The 26,566-nt window shown below is 44.1% G+C and overlaps 1 protein-coding gene across 1 annotated transcript in view; it reads left to right on the plus strand.

Annotated features, from left to right (window-relative positions):
• The first annotated feature begins 3,696 nt into the window (after nt 1-3,696).
• Nucleotides 3,697-26,566, plus strand: part of LOC147446213 (psbP domain-containing protein 7, chloroplastic-like) — a 66,283-nt gene continuing 43,413 nt past the window's right edge. The window contains exon 1 of the mRNA XM_086525480.1: nt 3,697-4,133. Within this exon, the coding sequence (XP_086381606.1) occupies nt 3,737-4,133 (397 nt within the window). The 5' untranslated portion in view covers nt 3,697-3,736. The remainder of the gene's footprint in view (nt 4,134-26,566) is intronic.

Here is a 26,566-nt window from a genome sequence, read left to right on the forward strand (position 1 = left end):
GGGAGTTGCAATTAGAAAGGTTATTTTGGTGCCCTCTTCTTAGAGAGAGAGAGAGAGAGAGAGAGAGAGAGAGAGAGAGAGAGAGAGGTTGTAGTTCCTTTTGGGTTTTCATTTGCCCATAGGAAGAGAAAGATTGATGGAGGGTGAGAAAGGGTAACTGGAGGGTCGAACACCAACATGGATGTGTGTGTGTGTGTGTGTGTGTGTGAGAGAGAGAGAGAGAGAGAGAGAGAGAGAGAGAGAGATTGAGATTGAGATTTTATTATCATCCTCAGGTGTCAAATATGCCCTACGGGACCAAAGTTACATGTGATGTAGTATGTGTGTGGCTGATGAGTGACTCTCAATCCTCCAAAATTGTGGTGATGTGAGTTACAATGGAGAGCCCACATCGTGGTTGGGAGAGGAAAGTGTGTAGGTCTAAGTCATGGTTAAAAATGTGAGGGAAGCAAGTTCCGATGTGACCAAAAGTTGAGGGCACTCTAGTAGTGTGTGGTACTCACACACACAGAGAGAGAGAGAGAGAGAGAGAGAGAGAGAGAGAGAGAGAGAGAGAGAGAGAGAGAGAGAGAGAGAGAGAGAGAAGAAGAAGAAAATTCCAACTCACATTCTAATAGACATCAACGATTCAGTGTGTGTGTGTGTGAGAGAGAGAGAGAGAGAAGAAGAAGAAGAAGATGAAGAAGAAAGTTTTAACATCGTAGGAAACTATGCGGAGAGAGAGAGAGAGAGAGAGAGAGAGAGAGAGAGAGAGAGAGAGAGTGGGGGAGGGGGGAGAAGAGAATTTTTATTGTCAAAAGAACAATCCAAACCAATACAACAAGTCTAGATCTAAAGGGGGGGGGGGGGGGGGGGGGGAGAGAGAGAGAGAGAGAGAGAGAGAGAGAGAGAGAGAGAATTGTCATCTTCATGAAGTTATTACACATCCATTGCAGTCGCCCGTGGCGAAAATCTCGCTAGCATCACAAGCTTCCTCCTTAGTCTCAATACTGGCCTTTCACGGTCCTTGAAATTGGATGTGGTCGACCCTATCAATGACTACAAGAGATGCCTCGAGAAGAATTTTAGTATGTTGTCGCATCACACACGCACACTTTTTTTTTCTTTGTAATGTCTCACACACCACACACATTTTTTTTGGGATATAATTTACAAGTGGAAAACCTTCAAGCAAGGAAAACCCACAAAGAAGAAGAGATACAAAAGGTGGAGCATCATGAGGCTACAAAGGCTAAAAACAGTCAAAGTAAATCCTATAGGCATCAAGAGTAATGTTCCCAGCATCATAGGCAAAATGTAGCGCTTGACCAACGACAATTTGAAGTAGGGAAATGGGTCACTGCCTTGAAACAATCAAGAGGTTGCAATGGTGCCAAATAGCCCACACAACCCAAAATCTAACCCAACCAAAAAGAAACACAAATTGAAACTACGCGGAGGACTGAAGCATTTCAAAAATCCAAAATCATATGTGAGAAGTGCTGAAAGGAAAACGTAGTCAAAGAGCAACTGACGCCTGTTGAATGAAGGATCTGGAGTAGCGACATCCCCACAATAAGTGTGGCACAATCTCCTCAGCTTCATGACATTTGAGACAACGAGAAGGCGCAATAAGCTATGCATGCAATATGCTGCTAACATGTAGAGATCCCACCAAGAAACGCCACAAGAATATATGTTCCTTCAGAGGGAGATGACTCTGCCAAATGCTAGACAATGTTCGTTTCCACCATAAAGATGACTTGGAGAGAGACCACAACTACTTATCATGATGCACAATCCATGCCTCAGAATGCAAGAGGGCATAAACATTGCCGATTGAAATGCATTCTAGGCTGGTATCAGCAAGATTCCAATCAGAGTGGCGGGAGTTCACATTCAAAGGAGGAATAGGTGAGAGATCATCAAGCATCCTTCGAATCTCTTGCCAAAGAGAAAGAATAATGGAGTCCCAATCAAAACCAAGACGCCACATCAGAAACAAAATAACATGTCCCATGTCGTCCACCACTTAATGTACTTGGCATATTCCTTTTTGAGAAAGAAAATATGCTTGGCGAGGAGACCATTGGAGCAATGTCAAAGAGAAAGCCTCGCTCGAGTGTAGGCTCTTGGATCAAAGGGAATTGTCGAGCGAGGATTGACGACCATGCCATTACAAATGCGAGGTGATTATGATAACCTTCCAATCAACAATGATATATGAAGTAAAAATACAGCCAAGAATGTGGCCATCAAGCTTCCCAAAAATGACTTATAAATATATTGGCCAATGACCAAAGGATGGTGTGATAATATGGGCACACAAATGTGATACCATGGTGTCCAGGGTTGTTGCTGCTCCACCAAGACTGGCAATAGCGTAGCTTTTTGAGCCAGAACATGAAATTGCAAATCCATAATATTCAGCCCTCCAAGGCGCTTGGGAGGACACAACTTGTCCATACACAACAACCGAAGACCCTTCCGCAACTTTCCAGACCTCCTCCACACTTTCCATCACTCACAGTCCCGTTGATTCTTTAGTGAGCAACTGAGGACAATCTCTATCCTTGGTGAAAGGGATGTTATGAGACTGGGCACCCTCCTGTTGCATGTGGTTAATTGCAATTGGGATAAGTGGTTTAATGGTTAATTATGTGCTATCTATTTGAATTTTACTAACAGTGAGTGCATGATGGTTTGTAGATTGGAACTCTGGGAGTTGATGAGGAGGCGCCGGTAAAAAATAATTCTCTCAGTCATTTTATCCTAACATAGTATTTGAGATCTTTTATCAATAAGCCACTATGGCTTCTTTGTAAATAGGACACTGAGAACTCACGCTAAGAGGGTCGTGCAATAAGTAGTGTCTACCACTCATAACTAAAGTGTAAAAGAGGAGCCTCTAATTTTAGGCACCAATAATAAATCAAAATATTAAATACCAAACTCCACAAGAGAGGTGCAGTAGAGTTCGGGGCTATGAGTTTAAGCCTTTCGTGTGTAGATGCTCTCAATTTTCCATCTCCCCTCTCTTAAGCTATTTCGTGTTTGTTGTGTACTCCCTAATTAAGTTTACATCTTCTCTTCCATGTTCTTACACCCTCTTACAACTTGTCTTTGTCAATTCTATGCTCTTAGAGTGTGTGTGTGTCATAGTCTAGATGTGTGTGAGTACTTGGTAATTGGAAGGGATGGTGAAATGTTGATAAGCAAAATTGGGAATTGGAAGCAAGCTACCGTTCTCCCTATCTCCCCTTCCAACATTGTCAAAGAGGTTGACTGTGCAGAGGGACTTTCCTAATAAAAGATGAAGAAGAAAAATGAAAGAGGAAGGGGAAAATTTGCCAAATGGGTTGAATGTAGTATGTGGATAGGGACTTTCGTGACAAAAGATGAATGTTCTCTTGACTGAGCTTGAAAAAACAAAGATATTTTCTAATGCAAAGCGTTTTGAATCTTTGGCCATCAATATACCAATGGCAACAAGAAGTAGACATCAATTACAATACCCCTACCCATTGATGCACATAGAGTAACTATTGTCGTTGAACATACTAATGTTAACCACCAAGTCACAATGGCTCACATAATACGATTCCTAGTTGATGCCTCTTTTAGAAGAGTAGGAAGGAAAAAGGTTTACCATCATAAGTTTGCCATGTGGCATTACTCAACAAGAATTATCCAATGGTCCACAATGCTTCAACATTTGGAAATTGGTCCTGAGAGTTATCCAATGTATGATTGAAAAATGGCAGTTTGCAATTTGCTGGGCAGCAATTTTGTTGTGCCTGCTTCCCCTAACCTTGACAACGCCACCCGAGCCAACAGCAGCAGGAGCACCCACATTTCCGTATCTGCAGGTAAAGCCGTGCATTCTATTAGGGCGTCTTCACATGGCTCCTCGGGCGAGACAGAAGGGCGACAAGGTGACATTGCAGCTGCGGCAGACGTCCCCTTGGCCGTTGCCTCTCTTAGTCGGCGTGCTTTACTTGGTCTCTCCACATCCACTGCAGTCGCCCTTGGCGGAAATCTCGCTGGCATCACAAGCTTCCTCCTCAGTCTCAATACTGGCCTTTCACGGTCCTTGAAACTGGATGTGGTCTACCCTATCAATGGCTACAAGAGATGCCTCGAGAAGAATTTTGGTACGTTGTCGCAACACACAAGCACACACACACACTTTTTCTTTCTTCCTAATGTCGCACACACCACACTCACTTTTTTTTGTAAATCTTCTTGATATAATGTACAAGTGGGAAACCTTCAAGCAAGGAAAACCCACAAAGAAGAAGAGATACAGCATCATGAGGCTCCGAAGGCTAAAAACAGACAAAGTAAATCCTTTAGGCATCGAGAGTAATGTCCCCAGCATCATAGGCAAATATAGCGCTTGACCAAGCGACAATTTGAAGTAGGGAAATGGGTCACTGCCTTGAAACATCAAGAGGTTGCAATGGTGCCAAATGACCCACACAACCCAAAATCTGACCGAACCAAAAAGGAACACAAATTGAGACTGCGGGAACTGAAGCATCCAAAAAATCCAAAATCGTCTGTGAGAAGTGTCGAAAGGAAAATGGAGTTGAAGAACAACTGACACCTGTCGAATGAGGGATCTGGAATAGCGACATCCCCACAATAAGTGTGGCACAGTCTCCTCGGCTTCATGACATCTGACAAATAACGAGAAGGCACAATATGCTGTGCATGCAATATGCTGCCAACAGGTAGAGCTCCCACAAGCAACGCCACAAGAATATACGTTCCTTCAGATGGAGAAGTCTCTGCCAAATGCTAGACAATGTTCGTTTCCACCCTAAAGATGACTTGTAGAGAGACCACAACTGATTATCATGATGCACAATCCACGCATCAGATTGCAAGAGGGCATTAACATTGTCGACTGAAATGTATTCCAGGCTGGTATCAGCAAGATTCCAATCAGAGCGGCGGGAGTTCACATTCAAAGGAGGAATAGGTGAGAGATCATCAAGCATCCTTCGAATCTCCCGCCAAAGAGAAAGAATAATGGAGTCCCAATAAAAACCGAGACTCCGGATCAGAGAACGAAAATAACATGTTCCGTGTCGTCCACCACCTAATGTACTTGGCATATTTCTTTTTGAGAAAGAAAATATGCTTGGCGAGGAGACCGTTGGACCAATGTCAAAGAGAAAGCCTTGCTCCAGTGTAGGCTCTTCGATCGAAGGGAGTTGCCGAGAGAGGATTGACGACCATGCATTCCAAATGCGAGGTGATAACCTTCCAATCAACAATGAGAGATGAAGTGAAAGGACAGCCAGGAATGTTGTCATCATCAAGCTTCCCAAAAATGACTTCCCAATATGTTGGCTGCCAATGACGAAAGGATGGTGTGATAATATGCGCACACAAATGTGATACCATAGTGTCTAGGGTTGTTGCGGCTCCACCGAGACTGGCAATAGCGTAGCTTTCCGAGCCAGAACATGACTTCGCAAATCCAAAATATTCAACCCTCCAATGCGCTTGGAAGAACACAACTTGTCCATAGACAACAACCGGAGACCCTTCCTGGGAGGCGAGGTGTGCCAAAAATGCTCCAAAATACTAGACATAAGGGACTGCAAGCGCAACCGAGACCAAGATAACAAAGGTAAGTAAAACTGCACATAAGCCATGAGAATGCATTCGACTATCCTGAAATGCATATGTAGTGGCCAAGTAGACAATTACTTGGAATCTAGACATTGGAGAACCCAATCCATTTTCTACGCAGCTGGTGCATTCCAAGCGGGTGGATAACTCAAATGGTGAACTATGATGTGTGGAGGAACAATCTCCCCTGCCCATAATAGCTTATGCTGATCATACTCCTTCAAAGGTAATAACTTGAGTTTATGAAAATTAACCTTGAGGCCCGTCTCCAATCCAAACAAGTGAAGAGTATGCATAATCTGCTCCACATCATCATAGTGATTGCGAGGCATAAATAAAGAGTCATATACATAAGCCTGGCCAACAAAGCGTTGCCCAGATAGTAATGCTCGACAATGCAATCTACCAGTGGAAGTGAAGAAATTCAAATGCATAAAGTGGGGGTTAGTAGCGATCGCATAAAGCAAAGCATTGAGAGGACATCCTTGCCTTACCGATTGTCTCAGAGGCCAAGAGCTTGTAAGAAACCCATCCAGCAATCCTGTGGAAGAGCTATGTGCACACAAGAAAAATACCACACTGTAGAGCTTAGGCCCAAATCTCAACTATTCAAAGCCTAGCTTTGTTAGGACTTTGACTATTCTTGGTGAGGACACCTTGCGTGACTTGAAGAAATTCTCTCAACAAATTAGGGCTCTCCTTGAGAGCTATAACTCTTTTTTGGTAATTTTTAATAGCTGGATTTTTTAACCTTGCCCCTTGTGATAGGTGGGTGCCTGTAACAGACTTGGACACTCCAAGTCAAGATTCTACCGCGACACGATAGGAATTCACTTCAAAACAGTTCACAGTTTACAATTGATTCGACACGGCCTGGCGGAGTTCCGTGCCTAGAGATATTGGCCCCAAAGATTTCGGTATTCTTTTTGTATTAATCTGCAACTCAAAGTACAAGGGAGTGGGAGGGTCTCACTCTCAGACTCTGCATCCAGATGCTCTGAGAAGTGGGAGCCCTGCCCACACTTATAAAGGTTTTTCAAGGGATGCCAAAAGCAGAGCCCCAAAAGCTGTAAATCAAAAGCCTTACAATCAATAAAGCAAAAGCTCTCTCTCTTTCTCTTATGCCTTGTGTAGCCAAAAAGCACGCCCAAAAGCTGCCGTCTGTACGCTGCTGCCACGTGGCTGAATTCCGCAAAACGTGCCGTGTTTTCCGCCGCAAATTCCGGAGAACCGTACGGCAGTGCCACGTCAGCATTCAGCTTGCATTTCTGGGAGCATAGTTACCGGGGAACGCCCCCTAGCCCCCGTTCCGGCATTCCGGGGGGCAGTTCTCTTCCCGAACGTTCGGGAACGTCCCGGAATGTCTGACATTCCGGGTGGCCAATGCAAACCGGAATGGCCGTTCCGGAACGTTCCGAAACGCCCTCGGACCGTTCCGGAATGCCCCTGGAACGGCCAACGGCTACAAACAAATTTGGCAAAAATTGAAAAAATTGAAGTAAATGTTTGGGCTTCTTTTGAAAGTGTGCAAGGCCTCAAGGACTCATAAAATGCACCCCCCTTCCCCTTTCTCTTCACAAGCTAATCCTCAAGGCTCAAGCTCTCCCTCTCACTCTCAAGATCTCTCCCTCTCAATACTCACTCTCTCAAGGGTCAAGGCTTCAAGCCTTCAAGCTCTCTTCCTCTCCCTCCCACTCTCTCAAATCTCTCCCTCTCTCTCTCTCTCTCTCTCTCTCTCTCTCTCTCACATCATCTAGTCATAGCAAGGTTGAATGGTCTTCAAAACGAGTTTTTTGTGAGTATTAGAGTCAAAGCACTCTAATACTCCTTGTATTTAAACACAAGGAGCTAAAAATTGCACTATTTGGGTGTTTTTTATACCTCCCGTTCCGCGACGTTCCCGTTCCGGACCCCTAGCCGTTCCCCCGTTCCGCGGGGATCCCGTTGCCGTTCCCGTTCCGCGTTCCGGGTAACTATGTCTGGGAGTCCTTGCCAAGGGAGGGTGTGTGTGTGCACTGGGTAGCCATGTCACCAGTTTGTGACATATCCCCCTCTTGAAAGCATTGTAATCGCCCTCGATTACGCCTGCAAAACAGACAGAGGACATAAATTGTCTTAGTAGACACTGACTGTTAGTACTGACGCACTAGAAACACATATCTAGCACATGTACCAATCGACAGTCACATCACAGGACATCACTTGATAGCACAGGACATCACATGACAAATCACATTCAAAATTCATTTGGATCTCAGACCATGATTTATTGGCAACGTATTTAGCAATCCCATCTAGATCCACTCAAGACCTCAGAGATGCCCGATCGACTAATCCTTATTGCAACCATGTCTATCAAGATCGTTCAGAGCAAAATGCTGCAGTCATTTTGTCTATCAGTTCCTTCACTTAAACAAGTCAGAAACAAATCAGTATCATATTATCTGGAATTCCATTTCATAAAGTCATACAGCAGAATATTGTCTGCTCACAGTATCCCTGAAACTCAAAGAGACATCAGTGAATTTAATATCAAAAATCGAGGCAATCTGTTGACAAAGAAGTGGAGGGACTCCCCTCTTGTGTATACCCGCTGCACCATATTCCGCCCAAGCTGAGTTCGGGGTTCCATTTAGAATAGACTATGCTAATCCAAATGCTTCAAGGTAAAGATTCACAATCTGAGGAGTATCTGCTAGGTCCTCCTCCTCCATCCACTTCGCATCCAATGCAGGATAGTTCTTGAATTTAACCAAGAACCGCCTTATCGCTTTACCCTTAATCTTTATGTCTTTATGTGCCAATATCTGTTCCGGAACAAGGATCTCCTCGTTTTCTTCCACTTTGGGTTGTTCATCAGGCTCCCCATCTTCGGGCACATCGCCTTTAAAAGGCTTCAAGAGACTCACATGAAAAGCATTGTGAATTCTCCAAGAGTCGGGCAGCTTTAGTCTAAAGGAGACATCATTTATCTTTTTGGAAATCTGGAAAGTTCCGTAGTATTGCATATTAAGCTTTGGTAAAAGCCTCTCCTTTCCCTTGTTCTTTCTCAAGCTTGCCTTCTCAAAACGTGAGAGCGCCCAATCGTTCTCCTTCAATTTCAAATTGCGACGATGGCGATCTGCTGCCTTTTTCTGTCTTTCTTGAGATTTCTACAAAGCCTCGCAGACCTTGGCAAAAGCCGTGTCCAAGTCACGCATGTACTCGTTGGCTTTGAAAATCTTATCTTTCGTGCTTAGGCCTTAAGGGCGAACCTTCGTAGCACCTTCAATAATCTCAAATGGCGCCTTCCCCGTCGAAGAGTGTATCATGTTATTGTAGGCAAATTCCACCAAAGGTAAATACTTTTCCCATTGAGTCTTCTGATCCGAGATGTAAGACTTTAATAAATCTAGTACCACTGAATTGGCAATCTCAGATTGCCCGTCAGTCTGCGGGTGGAACGATGACGAGAACTGCAACCGCGTGCCAATGTTCTCCCAAATAGCCTCCCAAAACAAACTCGTAAATCTGGGGTCGCTGTCAGAGACAATCGTCTTAGTCATGCCATGTAATCTAAAGATCTGGGCCACAAATAGTCTCGCTAATTGATCCAGCTTGATTGTTTTCTTCATTGGAATGAAATGAGCTTGCTTGCTAAATCTGTTAAAAACAGTCCAAATACCATCGTGACCACTGTGTTCTCGGGAGATAAAAAATAAAATCCATTGCAAAACTTTTCCAGGGGCGGGTGGGTATGGGTAAAGGCTGTAACAATCCCTGTGCTTTATGCCTGTCAAACTTGACCTTCTGGCATACCAAGCAACTGCGTACAAAATTGTCCACGTCCTTCTTGAGTCTCGGCCAAACAAAAGTATCTCTCCACACCTTTCAAGGTGGCAACAATGCCGTGGTGACTTGTAAAAGGTGGACAGTGGCATTCAGTTAGAGCCTTTTCCTTCAACGGTTGTGTAACGCACAACATTGTTTTCTTTATCAAGTAGCCATCCCGAATGGAATATTCCGCTACTACCTCCCCATTCTGTATTCAACTGAATACATCTGCAAAAATCTGTATCTGTGGCGTACTGACCGACCATATCCTCGAAGCTCCTATGATGTATCACGAAAATAGCCAAACCAACAGCTTCCGGGACAAAGTATCTGCCACCAATTTCTTCTGTCCCTGCACATTAGCACTTTGCAAAGTACAAGCTTCCACACTAAGGTGGTTGAAAACAGTATTTTAGGTACTTTAAATCACTATCAGTACTTCACCTGCTTTGCAAAGTACTTGAAGGGGGATTCAACCACTTTTCAATTGTTTTCTCAGTTCTCAGAGGTTTTTTACAGTTTGACAGTTGTTTTGACAGCTTGAAAGTGGTGAACAGTGGTCATTATACTACTTGACATTGGTTTTTTACAGTTTGATTGTGGTTGTGACAGCTTGATAGTGGTGAACATTGGTCAATATACTACTTAGAAGTGGTTGATAATACCCGAGGATGATCCAGTAAATGCAATGGATGCATAAGAACAGCCTTTCTGCGGATACGCCTTTGGCATATGTCCTTCTTGTTCGGAGAGACTCGGGTCTTTGCTGTCCAGAAACCAAACACAACCTCCTTAATGTCCTCTGTGATGTTTGTAGAATGATGAGCTTGCCGTTGACATGCTAAGACTGGAAAAGAATTGTTCTCATCCTCTAAATGGAGTCGTGCATTCGCAAAACCGATGTTTCTTCTATGTATGCCCAACGACTTTGCAACTGCTCTATCTGTAAGAGACGTGCATCTACTTAGTCCCTCGAATTAATGCATGCCATCGCTGTTGGCCTCTTGAAAAGCATTTCCGTGGTTGAGTGCGGGACCTTGACTTCTGACAAGGTGTTGCGAATGTTGGAAAGAACTGCTCTCTGTATAGAATGTGCCGAGTTCTGTAGGTTGCAAAATACTGGTTGTTGGAGTAACGGTTCAAAAATCTCTCCTTGGAGTTTGGTTGTCAATCCTTGCGTCTGCTCTTCCAAGCACCTTGACATGGCACGAAGAATCTTCCTTTTCTGCTTCTCATCAAGCTGGACATCCTTCCGCTTGTCAGCACAGAAAGTCTGCTGCCTTTGCCTCTCTCTTTGTTGAAGTTTGTTCCCTTTTCTTTGCCGCCTAGTAATCACGTAAGCAGCCTGTGAACTGCTTGGGAAACTCTGCTCGACTGTGTACTGGTGGGCACAGAGCCGGATCAAGAAAACCTGAAGAAAAAGAGCTCAACGCATGAACATACATTATGAAGAGCCCAGGCATCAACAAGACCAAACATGTCACAGACACTCACACACACCTAACTGGCGAGAAGGCTCTATCCTTAGAGAGAGAGAGAGAGAGAGAGAGAGAGAGAGAGAGAGAGAGAGAGAGCACATAGCAGAGAACCGCGTGCAGAGGAAAGAAAGGGAATGTGCTGTAGAAACACCGCACAGAGAAGGAGAGAAAGGCGCTCTGCTCTATGCAAAAACCGCACGCAGAGAATATGTAACAGACTTGGACACTCCAAGTCAAGAATCTACCGCGACAACACCAAATAACCACTTCAAAACAGTTCACAGTTCACAATTTAATTCGACACTGGCCCGACAGAGTTCCGTGTCTAGAGATAATGGCCCCAAAGACTGGCGCCCCTTTCGGTATTCTTTTTGTATTAATCTGAGTTCAAAGTACAAGAGTGCGGGCAGACGCTCTCACTCAGACTCTGCGTCGAGATGCTCTGAGTTGTGGGAGTCCTGCTCACTTATTTAAAGTTACAAGGGTTGCCAAAAGCAAAGCCCCAAAAGCTGAAAATCAAAAGCTCAAAAGCTTGGCAAATAAAGCAAAAGTTCTTCCTCTCTCTTTCTTTTAATAAATAAAGCAAAGAGGCTTTCTCTTTCTCTCTCTTGCTAAAATAAAGCAAAGAAGGTTCTCTCTCTCTTTCTCAGCAATTTGCGTAGAAAAAGCAAGGCCAAAAAGCTGCCCAGCTTTCCATAAATCATGTTGATGTCCAGCAAATCAGGGTTAGGGTTGGGGTTAGGGCAGAATTAGGGTTTTTGGTTTTAGGGTTAGGGTTTCATCAAAATTAGGGTTTCTGGTTTTAGGGTTAGGGTTTCAACAGAATTAGGGTTTCTGGCAGCCACGTCATCACTTTGTGACATACCCCCCTCTTGAAAGCATTGTAATCGCCCTCGATTACGCCTGCAAAACAGACAGAGGGCATAAACTGTCTTAGCAGACACTGACTGTTAGTACCTACGTACTAGGAACACACATCTAGCACATGTACCAATTGACAGTCACATCACACGACATCACAGGACATCACAGGACATTCAACATTCATTCGGATCTTAGACCATGATTTATCGGCAATGTAGCTAGCAATCGCATCTAGATCCAGTCGGGACCTCATCGATGCCCAATTGACTAACCGCTATTGTAACCATGTATACTCGAGATCAATTAGACTGAAATGCTGCAGTCATTTCATCTATCAATTCCTGCACTTAAACAAGTCAAGAAGAAGTCAGTTTTATATTTTTCGGAATTCCATTTCATAAAGTCATCCAACAGAATACTGTCAGCTCTCAGTATCCCTGAAGCTCAAAGAGACATCAGTGACTCTAGTCTTCAAAAATCGAGGCATCTATTGACAAAGGAGCGGAGTAACTCCCTTCTTGTGCATCCCATTGCACCAGATCTTCGGCCAAGCTGAATTTTGGGTTCCATTTGGAATAGACCATGCTAAACCAAAAGCTTCAAGGTAAAGATTCATATTCCGAGGAATATCTGCTAGGTCTTCCTTCTCCATTTGCTTCGCATCCATGGCGAAGTAGGTCTTGAATTTAACCAAGAACCGTCAGTTCGCTTTACCTTCTTTCTTTCTTTCTGTGCCAATTTTTGTTCTGGAACGAGTATCTGCTCGTTTTCGTCCAATTCAGGTTGCACATCTGGCTTCCCATCATCGGGTACATCGCCTTCAAAAGGCTTCAAGAGACTCACATAAAAAACATTGTGAATCCTCCAAGTATTCTGGCAGCTTCAGTCCAAAGGAGATATCATTTATTTTTTGAAAAATCTGGAAAGGTCCAAAGTATCTCATGCTAAGCTTTCAAAGAAGCCGCTCCTTTTTCTTTCTCGAGAGTGCCTTCCCATAATGTAAGAGCACCCAATCATTCTCCTTCAATTTCAAATCGGACAATTGCGATCTGCTGCCTTTTTCTGTCTTTTCCCGAAATTTCAGCAAAGCCTTCTGGACCAAGTCCCTCGTGAATTGGTCGGCTTCAAAGAAAAATCTTATCTTTCGTGCTAAGGAAGGTTGAAGCCTTCGTAGCAAATTCAAGAATCTCAAATGGCACCTTCTCTATCAAAGAGTTAAATGTGTTTCTGTAGGCATATTCCACCAAAGGTAAAAACCTTTTCCAAGTAGTCTTCTGATCCAACAAAGAAGACTTCAACAAATCCAGCACCACTGAATTAACAATCTCTGATTGCCCGTCAGTCTGCAGGTGGAACGATGACGAGAACTGCAACCGCGTGCCTATGTTCTCCGAAATAGCCATCCGAAACAAACTCGTGAACCTGGGGTGCCTGTCGGAGACAATCTTCTCAGGCATGCCATGTAATCTGAAGACCTGGGCAATAAACAGTCATGCCCACACTGTGTTCTCTGGAGATGAAATCCATTGCAGTCCTTTTCCAAGGGCGGGTGAGTATGGCTAAAAGGCTGTAACAATCCCTGTGCTTTATGCCTGTCAAAACTTGACCTTCTCTCTCTACCCCTTTCAAGATGGTAGCAATGCTGTGGTGACCCGTAAAAGGCGGACAGTGGCATTCAGTCATAACCTTTTCCCTCAACGGCTGTGTAACGCACAACATGGTTTTCCTCATTAAGTAGCCATCCCGAATGGAATATCCCGCTACTGGCTCCCCATCCCGTATCCTTGTGAAAACGTCTGCAAAATCCGGATCTGTGGCATACTAGTCGACCATATCCTCGAAGCTCCTAGGTTGTATCGCGGAAATAGCCAGAACCAACGGCTTCCGAGACAAAGCATCTGCCACCAAATTCTTATGTCCTTGAACATGGACAATCTGGAAGTGAAACTGTGACAAGATGTTCGCCTACGCATCTGCTTTTCCGATAGTTGCTTCTGTGACAAGAAGTAGCGCAAACTTTGATGGTCTGTAAAGACAGTAAAATCTGCTCCGAGTAGGTAGTGCCGCCCACTGAGTAAGAGCATGGATAACCACCAAAAGCTCTTTCTCATAAATTTGTGCTGTCATTTTGAGAACAATCGGCTCTCATAAGCAATGACTGGCTTTCTTGCATTAAGACCGCACCCAGACTACGACCACAAGCATCACAATATACTTCAAAAGACTTCTGCAAGTCCGGTAGAGTCAAAACAGGTCCCGTAGTCAATTTCTCTTTCAAAGTCTGAAAGGCAGTCACCTCTGTGGGTCCCCACGAGAAAGGGACTCCTTTCTGTTTGAAGATATGCAAAGGGGAAGCAACCTCTACAAACTTTCGAATGAACTGCCTGTAGTACGAACACAGTCCCAAGAAGCTTCTAACTTCATGGACATTCTTCAAATCGGGCCAATCACGGATAGTCTCTATCTTGGCCGGATCCATTTGCACTTCTGCTCTGCTGACACAATGTGTCCCAAAAAGTGTATCTCTGGTAGGAAAAATTCACTTCTCTTTGCATTAATCACTAACTTGTGATCTCGTAATGCCTGAAAGACCTGAAGTAGATGATCTCTATGTTCTGCCTCATTCTTGGAGAAAGCAATGATATCATCAAAGAAAGTGCCAACAAATAGCTTGTACTCTCGAAAAATCCTGTCCATGATCCGGTTAAATGTCGCAGGAGCATTGGTTAAGCCAAAAGGAATCACAAAAAACTCAAATAACCCAAAATTTGTCCAAAATGCTGTCTTGTAGACGTGTCTCAGCGCGTTTCTGATCCTGGCAGTGGTATCAGAGCATCAGGCGTGTGCTTTTTTGAAAGCATACCGGTCCTACAAAAGAGCAGATTGAACTATTGGAATTTTATTCGAGGTATCTTCGCGCTCCAACCCGGACTTATTAGCCACTCCCACCCTTACTTCATCGCGCATCTAGCGCGCTCCCGTCTTCATCACTGTGTCTTACACTGCGTCTTCATCGCGCATCGGGCGCGCTCCCGTCTTCATCACAACCATAAAGAACCCAAGACTTGGAATTCATGGAATCAACAGAATATTTGCAGTTTCTGCTCAACAAGCTTCACGACATTCTTTTGCGGCATCCTCAGCAGAATCTTCCGATGCTACAAAGTTTTCAACAATTATTGAGCTACATGTTACCCCCTCTGATACCCCAGGTGGTACCTTCTCCTCTGGCACCAGAAAGTACAAGAGCTTCAACCGGCAACCTTCTTAGCCGTCTGTTCCGATTGGGGGAGTCTTCAGGAATATGGTGCAACCATCTGACCCTGATCCAGTGCAACCGCCTTTGCCACCGCCATTGCCCCCACCTCCACCACCACCGCCACCAGGCTACAATGGTTGGAGCCCATATGGATACCCTTATTATCCATACCTTGGATATGCGCCTAACCAATCCAAAGATTTCAAAGATGGTGGCACGACAGTCAAATTTTTCACTTTTTCCGGGGTGAAAGATCGCAAGAAAGCATTGCAGTTTTTACAGCAATTCGACAACATCTATGCTTTGGGGAACTATACAGAAGAATCCAAGATTTCTCGAGCAGCGGGATTTCTTAAAGATAATGCTATGCAATGGTGGAGTTCAATCACGACACAACCGCATGCTCCAAGGACCTGGCAAGCTTTCGAGACAGTTTTTGGATGTGGTTACATTGCTTCGATGTTTGAAGTTCGGATTTTGGCAGAGTGGGGCAACTTGAAAATGCTTGCCACTGAAACCATGGACGACTACAACCAAAGGTTTCTCGACGTGTACCTTCCGGTGTCCTTTAAGTTCATTCCCTTGGAGGACCAGTGTGAGTGCTACACCATTGGGCTACCATCACCATTGCAGGAATATTCTCTCTCCAAGCAAGTCTCTACCATGCAGGAGCTTATGGACCATGCCGCGGTCGGCTATAAGCTCATGAAAGGAAAGTTCGAGTTTACCACAGAAGAACCTCCGGTCACTAACCAGAACTCCGGCAACAACGAACAAATTCTTAGGAATCCCGTGAAAACCAACCTTAACGGCCTCGTCTGACACGTCAATGAGACGGCTTGTTACAAGAAGGCCGATGCTTTGAATGTTTCCAAACAGGGCATACGTTCAATACATGTCCTGAGCGAGCCTCGACGTCCTCAGTGCAACCTTCTGCTCCCACAACAAACAGATCCCAAGGGCCGCCTCCGGCCAAGAAGGCTAGACTTGCTATTGGACTAGTACTCGATATTTATGGTATACACCTCGAGAGTTTTAACGAATTATGCAGAGCTTATGCAAAAGTCAACGGCTTGAAAGCCCTTATTTCTTTGACCCTTTGACCCTGGAGCTATGGAGAACTTCATCCATCCAGAATTCTTAAAGCAGATGCACTTTAATTATGATGTAGAGGGTGGAGAAATTGAAGCTGAGCTAGCCACGGGGCAAACTCAGAAAGTGGTACCGCTCATTGGTGCACTTCCAGTGACTATACAAGATTATCATGGAAAAGCCGATTTCTACATTATGAAGTTGGGCAATTGCGACGTTCTCTTGGGCATGCCCTGGCACGACAAGAATGATCCAACTCTCGAGGTCCGGAACCGAACCATCACTTTGATGCAGAAGGGCAAGCCCGTTGTCCTCAAAGTTAGGTTGTCCGAACAAAACCCTGAATGACCTCGGTCCTCTCTACTTGTTTTCTAGTTAGATACTTTTGAACATTGTTTGAGAAAGTATTGTTTCAAATTTGTTTGAAATGGATGCTATCTGTTTTAAACCCGTCTTTGTGCCGATTTGATTTGTTTGAATCTGGTTTTAATACCGGTTTCATTAATTGGTGATTTTACTCGTGGGTGAAGAAGTGAGAAATATTGTTTTGGTATTGTTTGAACCTCGGAACGACGCAAGCCGATGCCTGGGGAGTGTTTGGTTGTATGTTTGAACCTCCAAGCGACGCAGACTGCGGTCTGGGGAGCGTTTGGTTGTACAGTCCTCTGAGCTCATGGCCCGGACCTTTTTAGGTTATTTGCGGGGGGAGTGACGAGGTAGTCGTTGAGTAGCTTCATACCGCAGACTGTTTGTCTCAGGGGAGTGCTTAGCGGCGCTGTTTCTTGTGTTTCGTAACATGCATATGTAAGCATTTGTGTTGCATTGTGATGTCCCAATTACTGAATATTCCTAATTGGATGAGATTGCCTGGGTATGTAATTTTAGTGCATCAAGACACCCGTGGAAGATCAGTACGGTCTTGGGTGTAATGGCTAATTTTACTATGCCGGAATATCAAGAGTTCCGATCTGGACGAAAGGAGAAGCTAACTCCTTAACAAAAAGAGCAAACTGATTGTCCCTTGGAATGACCTTCGGAAATTTTTGAGCTAACTTGAGTTGTTTTGCAGATATGCGTAATCGTGGACGATTACTCTCTTTCAAGAAGGGGAGATGTAACAAATTGCTGACGTGTCAAAGCCCTAGAGAAGGGAGCCAACTTGTAGATGTCGGCCGAGGGCCTAAGCCCTAAGAAGAATAAGTAACAGAAGAAGCCCTACCAACTTATGGGGACCCCGTTTGATGGGACCCCAAGTGACAAAGGGATTAAAATAAAGCAGGACTCGCACACACTCACGCAAAGTTGATGACGTGGCAGTTGTACGGCATATTTCCGAAAATTGCGCCGGCATGATGACATGGCAGGCTGTACGGATTTTTGCGTTTTGCGTTGGTTGATGACGTGGCAGGCTATACGGATTTCCGCGTTTTGTGTTGGTTGATGACGTGGCAGGTTGTACGGATTTCCGTGATTTACGTTGGCAGCTTTTTAGCTTTGCTTTTGGACGAGATGCTTTTAAGTTTAAAGGCTTTTTACTGTAAACTGCTTTTTAGTCCAAGGGCCTTTAAATATGAGGTTAGGGCTCATTCTTTGGCATGCTTCTTGGAGAAGGTGCAAAGTCTGGAGTACCGGCTTGTACTGTGTTGATGCAATATAAAGAAATACCGAAAGAGGCGTAATCCTAGCAGATTATAACTTGAAGTTTCTCGACATCTCCCAGTAGATGTCTCTTCACGAGCAGATCGAGTGCGATTGCTATCTTGGGACTACCATCGCCGCCAAAGAAACACTGTTTGTCCAAAAGCTACGACCCTATGGAATGAACCTAACCCTAATTTTTTGGTGCAGGTTTCAGGATGGAAAGTCAGCCAACTTTTCGAGCTCGACTGATGTCGAGATTGCTTTTTAAGTATGAAATCTGTTTGAGACTTGTTTGGTGATCCTGTTTGGAATTTGTTTGAAATGGATGGTATCTGTTTTGAACCTGTCTTGGTGCCGATGTGAATTGTTTGACTCTGGTTGTAATACTCGTTTCAATGATTGGTGATTTTTACTCCTGGGTGGAGAAGTGAGAAATATTGTTTTGGTATTGTTTGAATCTCGGAACGACGCAGGCCGATGCCTGGGGAGCGTTTGGTTGTATGTGGAATTGGAGCTGATCTCTTGAGAAAACTAATTCCAGTGTTGAAGGATTTCAGCTACTAGTGTGGGAAGATTTCAGACAGCAGACTAGACAGAAATCAGAGACTAGACTGAAATGTGGATGCTGAAATAAGAATCAGACTTATAGACTGGCATAAGGTTCAGATTCAGATTCAGATTCAGATTAAGAAGACTGGTCGAGAAGTATCACTGAAATATATACCATGATCGAGATTACAGATCAAGATTACAGCGAATATGATTACAGAGAGAAAGTATAGCCGGCAACACTGCCACTGTTGCTCAATTACAATTATAGCCCAAAGCGCTAATACAAGTGATAACAATTGCCCACCCGATAATGATGTAATGGGCCCTATTTATACACTTCGGGTTTATTGTAGTAATTACTCTAGTAATTACTAAGTAATTCGCTGCCCATCTTCTAAGAACACGTTCCCACATGGTGATTATCCAGCCGTCTACATCCTTCCCTTCTTTCTTGAATTTTGGCAAGATTCCAAAATTTCTGAAAAATTCCCGTCTGATTCTGATGTGAGACTGAAAAATCCATCGTCTGGTTCTGATGTTGGGATGCCAGCTTGACCACATAGAGAATGGCCATTCAAAGATTACGAGTAGGAGTTCAAGAAGGACCAAGGATTGTGGGAGGCAGCGGAAAAGGCCAAGGTGGAGCTCTCACCAGGCCAAGGTGGAGCTGTCATCAGGCCAAGGTAGAGCTGTCATCTCTCCCTGCCTGCTGAGAAGAAAAGTCGCCACTGAATTCTGAGATGGAACTACCCAGTATCCTTCCATTGGGCCGTCTTCCTTTTGCCTTTGCTCTTTGACCGGGATGGTGCCTGAGAAGTCTCAGCACCAGCATTCTCCTTCTGAATCAGTCCGTAAATGGCCTCCTGCTCAAGCTGATCCCGCCAGTCTGTGGTCATCTCTACCTCATAAGGCGTGAGAGAATGATAGGTTTTGGTGTCAGGATCATAGAGTGTACGCCTGCCGTTACTCAGTCTAGTTCTGGCCAGCTTATGACAATGCGAAGCAGTATGGATCCATCCTTCTGGAAGAGGCTGATTTGTTTTGACTCAAGCTTCGAAAAGAATCTCAGCCATCTCCCTGTACTGTGGTGCTAGACCCGGCTTTGCTGCAATGTCTTTCTCAGGCAGTTTGGAAGATTCGACCGTAAGCTGTAGCGACTGATTAGTAATCCTGGTCAATCCTCTGACCTGAATCTTCCACTGGCCCATACACAATTGAATCCTATGCAGCTCCTCTTTCATTGCCTGAATGTCATTGATTTGGAGAGCATCATTGAGCAATGTCTGCCAAGTCTTCCATTCCACAGTCGATTGCTTATACCAATCCTGAAGCTCATCAGTTATTTTGAAATATGTGAGTCGATCAACTGGTTCTTGATGTTGAGGATACAGTGCTGAAAAGAATCTTGGTAGCTCAGTCTCTCTTGCTGGAACAGCATACAAGAGAACTGGAGAATCAGACACAAATTCCAGGAAATTGAGAATAGTCTGGTTCTCCTGCTGCATCATCTTTCTGGTGATTCTCACTAGCTAGAACAGGGTTCGGAGAGCAGTTGCCCGTGCTTCTATTGACATTCGCGTTTGAGGTCCTCTGCTAGTGGCTGTCTGGTCCTCAAGGATGGCTTTGACTCTGTGATCTTAAACACCTCTGGCAGCTTGCATTTGTACCAGAACTTCCTTGAGTTGTACCCTAACATCCTTCATGCAGCGGTACGTTGGTTTGTTACCCAGCAGAAGTTCCAGTTCTAGAGCCAAAGACCGACAATCTGCAGTAGACTGCCTTTGCCAGTGCGGGTTTGCCACTTTTTCATTAGCATTGAGTATCCATTCCGGAACTCGTTCCAACAACTGGACTGTACTGGGATGCGCAGGTAGTCTACAAGCTTCTTTATCATGGAAAGCAGCTGATTTTCAATGTTCTACCATTTCCCTGGCTCCCACATATAGTCTTTGAAATCTTTCCAAGTCAGTTCAGAGAGCATCATCTTCCAGATACTGTCTGGTGATGGAAGCCTGTTGATGTCTCAGTTGCTTATTCAGAGTAATGAGCTGCAGTGAATGCTGATGATCAGTCACTGGTCCCTCATCCTGAACTTTCATTTTCCCTTTAGCCTCTCTGCTGTGATGGGACTGATCAATTGGCTGATTCCCAGTGTTACTGGGGGGCTGTTGCTCTTCAGTCTGCTGATTACCCGACTGGTGCTCTTTATCCTGTCCTTCCTGCTGACTCTCATTTTGATCTGGCTGTGACTGGCCTCCTTCATCTGGCTCTGTCCCGCCAGTACCCGGTCCTGGAGGTGGAGATGGTGGTGGGGCATCATCGTCGTCCTTCGTATGCCCAGTTTCTTGATCATCCTCCTCCTGATCAGCTTCATCTTCTTGATCTTCTTTATCCTCATCCGGGGAAGTCTGTTGCTCAATATAATCCATTATAGCTTGGTTCATCAGAGCATTATTGAACTCACCCACCTTGTCCTGCAAATCGCTCTGCATACTTTCCATCAAGGACTTTAAATTTTCTAAGTCAAAAACAACATTGCCTGGGGGGTTTAAAATTTAAGACAAGCTATTGTAGATGTATCTGTCAGTCAACGAACGCTTCAAAGCTGTATGGTGCAATAGCAGCTTTCTGAATTCTGCCCGCTTCATCTTGAGCATTGTTTCAGCTCGCTCGGCAGCTCTCAGTGCTTCATTCCTTTGACTTTTCATAATCATAATTTCAGACTCAGCCTTAGCCAACTTTTTGTTCAACAACTCCTGAGTCCTTTCTGATTGAGCTTCTAGTATCCTGTGTTGTATGTTCTGCATTTCCTGGGCTTTTTGGAGTGTTTCAATCTGATGCTGTGCTTCTGCCAAGTCAGCTTTAAGCTTTTTGACTTCGTCTTCTGATCCAACAGCCTCCACCAATTGTCCCATACAACTGGCAATGGTATTCCAAGAAGACTGTATCAGTACTGAACATCTGTCTTTGACCGTAGTTGGTTCAGAATCAACAGGTTCATATATTGCCACTGGAGCCACGTAGGGTAAAGTTGCATAATCAGCTTTGCTGAGCAAAAGATGCCCTCTTAATTTCTCAGTTTGCATTTGCTGTAACTTATCCCGTTTTACTAGTTGTAGAGGATTTTCAGTAATGGCAGGGACTCCACCAGACAAAGTTGAGAACGCTGGACCTTTCCCTTTGTCCAGTTGACTCTTGCCTTTGTCCCCTTGACTGGTCTGGTATCTTTTCAACAGTGATTGGCTTGACATGATCTTTCCCAAATACAGTAGCAACTGTATTTTTGACAACTGGCTGATCAGGCACAATCTTCTGAGCAAATTGCTGCTCAGTTTTACTCATCTCAGCTTTCTCAGTGCTTACTGCCTTAACTTGGCTTTCTATTTGCTTCAAAAATTCATTGCTTTTTGTCAGTGTGATTCTTGGCTTCTTTGAACTGCCAGCTTCTTCTGCAGTGGCTTTCCTTTTCAGGTCAGTGGAAATCGTTTGACTGTCTGTTTCCTCGTCGTCTGATGACAGTTCAATTTTCTTTGGTTCAGAAATGGGATGCTCACTCCAAGCTTTCTTTACCTACTCATTAACATCTGCAGCAGTAGCCCAAATACAGGAATTGCCAGACATACCATGCCTTGAAAACAGTTTGAGATTTCAGCTTGGCAGTCTGTTGGAGTACATTATGCGAGAGTATTTGACAAAGGTTGATATGGACTTGTGGATCAAGTATCTTGGCCAACAGCATAGCAAACAATTTTTCTGACACATGTTGGGTTGTTCTTAAGGCTTACTGCTTCGGCTACAAACCTGTAGCAGCTGAGGCTTCCGGTCCTGCTACTGGAACTCCTTGAGCACTTGCCTTGCGCTTCTTTCTAGCCGTTTCATCCTCCTTCAGAGCGATACTGACTTGCTGCGCAGTTGCCACAGACGGTTTGGGCTCATTAGGCATCCGAAATGCAAATGCAATGGCTTCTGGTGTTACTGACACCTTCTTGCTATTTACCATAGCACTGCTAGTTTCAACATCAAAGGAGTAAGAACTTGCTTGATGATATTTGAATCAAAAGCAATCCTTGTAGCTTGCAACACAACTCGCAGATCCCAGAGTTGTAGCAGAGTCATTGCGTGATCAGTGAATACATATCGTTGGATTTTACTGTATGGAAGAACGGGAAGGCTTGCCTTTGCCTCAACAACTATAGCCTGGGTTTCTTCAAGAGTTTCCTGCATCTTTTCTGAGCGTTTCCTTCTACCCATACACTGTGAAGTCGAGGACGATGAAACAGGCGAAGGAGAAGATGACTTACTTGTGTCGAAGCCGTTTCGTGGTATCGCTAGCAAGATTGTTTGACAGTCAGCTGTCTCGTCAGAGGTCGAAGTTTGCGGCTGTAGTGAAGAAACCTCGGAGCTCGGCGATGGCGAATGGTTGACAGGAGAAAAGCGTCGCGCAGGAGATTTATGAGGAAAAATGTTAACTCTCCTGACTGTTATACGTGTTCGCGCCATAAAAGCTCCACCACTCGCCGCTCCTAGACTTGTGTGCGTCGTTGCTGTCGTAGCAAACATGCATTGGACAAGACTGTGACCCATCCTTGTAATAATTACCACTAGCATACCACATGACCGTTGGCCACTTAAAAATTGGAAAGTGTGTCCATACTGGTTTTGAACTGATTCCCACTCTGGCTGGACCATACTGGTACTGGTTCTTAGGTCAGCCTGATCTGGTTCTTCTGGTACTGGTTCTGAAGCTGGAACTGGTTGCACATGGAAAAGACCAAAAACGTCTGATTCCAGTATCTCTTGATCAACAACCTCCAGTTCCTTAGTACCTTGTTCCAACCGAGTTTCTCTGGTCTCTGAATAATAAAGTTTGATCTTTGCTCCATTATATACTCCCGGCAACATCAGTCCAGATAAATCTTTCAATCTGACTGTGCCATTGGAGAAGACCCAATCGACCTCAAAAGGTCCTGCCCAGACAATCTTCAAATTCGGCTTCTTTGGACCCAATCTAGACTGATAGAGAAGCACTAAGTCTCCTTTCTGGAATTCTCGAACTTTAATTCGGCGATCATGCCAATGCTTCCTTCTTTGTTGAACAATCTCCTGTTCCAATATAGCTCTTTGCCTAAGTTCATCTAACTGCATTAGTTCATCCAGCCTTTTCTTAAGATTATGGTTGAAGTCTAATCCATACTTCACAACCATTCTCAGACTGTGGATGACAAACTCCATAGGAACCACAGCTTCAGTACCATACACCATTCTGAATGGTGTCATTCCCGTAGTTACCTTATAAGCTGTCCTATAAGCCCATAGAGCAGTCTGAAGCTTCAAATCCCACTGGTCTGGTTTCTTTTGCACCACCTTAGTGAGAATAGTCTTTATTGTCTTGTTGCTACTTTCAGCCTGTCCATTGCATCGAGGATAGTAAGGAGTAGATTTCCGATGCTTGACTGAAAGCATATCCAATAGGATTTCCATAGTATCATTGATAAAATGTGTGCCTTGATCAGTCACAATCTCTACTGGACATCCATATCGGCAGACAATATTCTCAAACAGAAACCTTGCAGTTGACTTGGGTGTGTTGTCAGGAAGAGCCTTAGCTTCAACCCACTTGGTAACATAACAAGTAGCCATCACAATGTACTTGTTCTTCCTGGGAGTCACTTTCTTAAAAGGTCCCATAAAATCCAATCCCCATTTCATGAATACTCCTAATGGTTGTATTGGCATTAATGGAGTCATATCTGCAGCTGTTGGTCGGCCCATTCTTTGGCATATGTCACAAGTCTTACAAAAACTTCTGACATCAGCAATCAGTGTTTGCCACCACAGACCTGCTTGCAGAATCTTCTTGTAGGTTACTTCGTTGGAAAAGTGTCCACCAGACTCATCATTATGCGCTTCTGAAATCACTTGCATTCTTCCTCCCATAGGGACACATCGTCGAAGTATACCATCCACACCTAGTCGATAAAGTACTCCTCCGAAGATGGTAAATTTCAGGCTTTTTATAATCAAAGCTTTCTTGTGATTCTGTTTCCAATCCTCTGGAAAGGCACCTTGGGAAAGGAATTGATAAATATCATACCATTCAGGATCCATTGATTCTTCTGCTTCTAACTGAAATAACTCAGCATCCACTGGCTCATCTCTCAGAGGTGATTTTGAATATCCCTCCGTACTTCTGGAAAGAAAGTCAGCTCCACAGTGGTTTCGGCCAGGTTTATGAAAAATTTTGAATTCAAATTCCATAAGGAACATCATCCATCTGATTAGCCTGCCTTGAATAATGACTTTGTTAATCAGAAACAGAAGAGCTTGATGATCCACATAAAAATGGAATAATTTTCCCAACAAGTAATGCCTGAACTTCGTAGCGCTAAAAACCATTCTGAGAGCTTCTCTTTCAGTAGTCGTATAGCCTTGTTCAGCCTGACTGAATCTGCGACTAGCAAAATAGACCGGATAGTCTGTTCTACCATCTCGCTGAGCTAATATTGCCCCCATTGCCAATTCTGAAGCATCTACATGTACATGAAAAATAATATCCCAATTCGGCTGCCTAAGGACTGGTTTACTGGTAATGGCTTTTTTCAAATTCTGAAAACTTTCCTCACACTCAGCAATCCAGTTGAACTTACTGGTCTTCTTTGTAAGCTCATATAGTGGTATTGCTTGAGCAACAAACTTGTGTACAAATCTTCTATAGAAATTCACATAACCCAAGAAATAACTCAACTCTGAAGCAGTTCTGGGTGCTTTAGCTTGCTGGACACACTGTATTTTGTCATTGGCCATCTCTATTCCATTGCGGGAAACCACATGTCCCAATAGCTGTCCCTTCCATACTAGAAACACCGATTTGAATGGATTCAAACAAATCCTCTTCTCTTGACAACGTTTAAAAACCATTTCTAGGAATAGAAGGTTTTGGTCCTCATCTGAATAGATAGTAAAGTTATCCATGAAAATGGCGAGGAACCGATGAAGAAATTCATTAAACATCTCCATCATACACCGCTGAAAAGTAGCTGGTGCATTGCACAGGCCAAAAGGCATCACCAGATACATGAATGCTCCCCACTCAGTGATGAAAGTGGTCTTGGCCCTATCTTCAGGAGCAATCTGTAACTGGTTATAACCGCTATAACCATCCATGAAGCTGTACATCTCATATTCTGCGATCTCATCAAGCAACATATCAGTAAATGGTAAGGGAAATGGATCCTTAATGGTCTGGGCATTTAGTTTCCTATAGTTACACAAACTCTTAATTTTCCATTCTTTTTAGGAACGACGACTATGGGAAATAACCAATCACTGCTTGCTAGTTCGGTAATGAACCCAGCCTTGAGAAGATTATTAATCTCCTCCTTGACCTTCTTTGCATAGTTGGGGTTCATGCGGTATCTTTGCAATCTTACTGGTCTAGCATCCGGTTTCAGTGGTATTCGGTGCTGACAGACTTCAGGATCTACTCCCTTCAAATCTGTATGTTCCCAGGCAAACACATCATAATAGTTCTGGAACATTTTCCGTGCCTTTTCCTTCATTGCCGGTTTCAGGTGCTTGTTGACTTTGATCATTCTAGGATTTTCCTCTGATCCCAGGTTCCACTGCTCTACTTCCTGATCATCTGGAAGCAACCAGTTTGGTCCGCCTCCTTTTCGTTTGGTCGATTCTTCAGCGTAGTCCCAAGAAGGTCCATTCATTTCTGAATCATTATTTTGATCCAGTGGGTACTTTTCATAACATACTGGTTCTTTCATTATACCAGTATCAGCCGATTCCTCCATTCTTCCAGTTAGCTGAACTGTTCTTTCCCCTGCATTGACTTCAGTAAACTGATCAGGGAATTGTCTCTTCTGCTTGTCAGCTTGCTCTTTGTTCAGCAGGAGTGCATTCAAATCGATTTCTACCAAAGGAAATATGTTCATAGTTGCTAGCATTCGCTCAATTTTCTTGGCTCTGTATTTCTGACACAACTCCTTCGGCCTCAGTTCCTTTTTCCAGCTCCTGGTATTGTTAGTCTGGATTTGATTCTGCCGCTGGCCCCTTCTATGGTCAAAGTTTGGTTTGCATAGTCATGAACATCATGTGCTGTTCTTAACCATGGGCGGCCTAGTAGCATTCCATATGCTCCCTTCACATCCAAGACTAGGAAACTGGTTTTGAATTTCTCCCTCCCAACTCTTATCTGCATGTTTTCAATCATACCCGTCGCTTGTACGACTCG

This window comes from Adiantum capillus-veneris, chromosome 12 (genome assembly GCF_014529385.1).
Source record: "Adiantum capillus-veneris isolate H3 chromosome 12, ASM1452938v2, whole genome shotgun sequence".
In the NCBI taxonomy this organism is placed as follows: Eukaryota; Viridiplantae; Streptophyta; class Polypodiopsida; order Polypodiales; family Pteridaceae; genus Adiantum; species Adiantum capillus-veneris.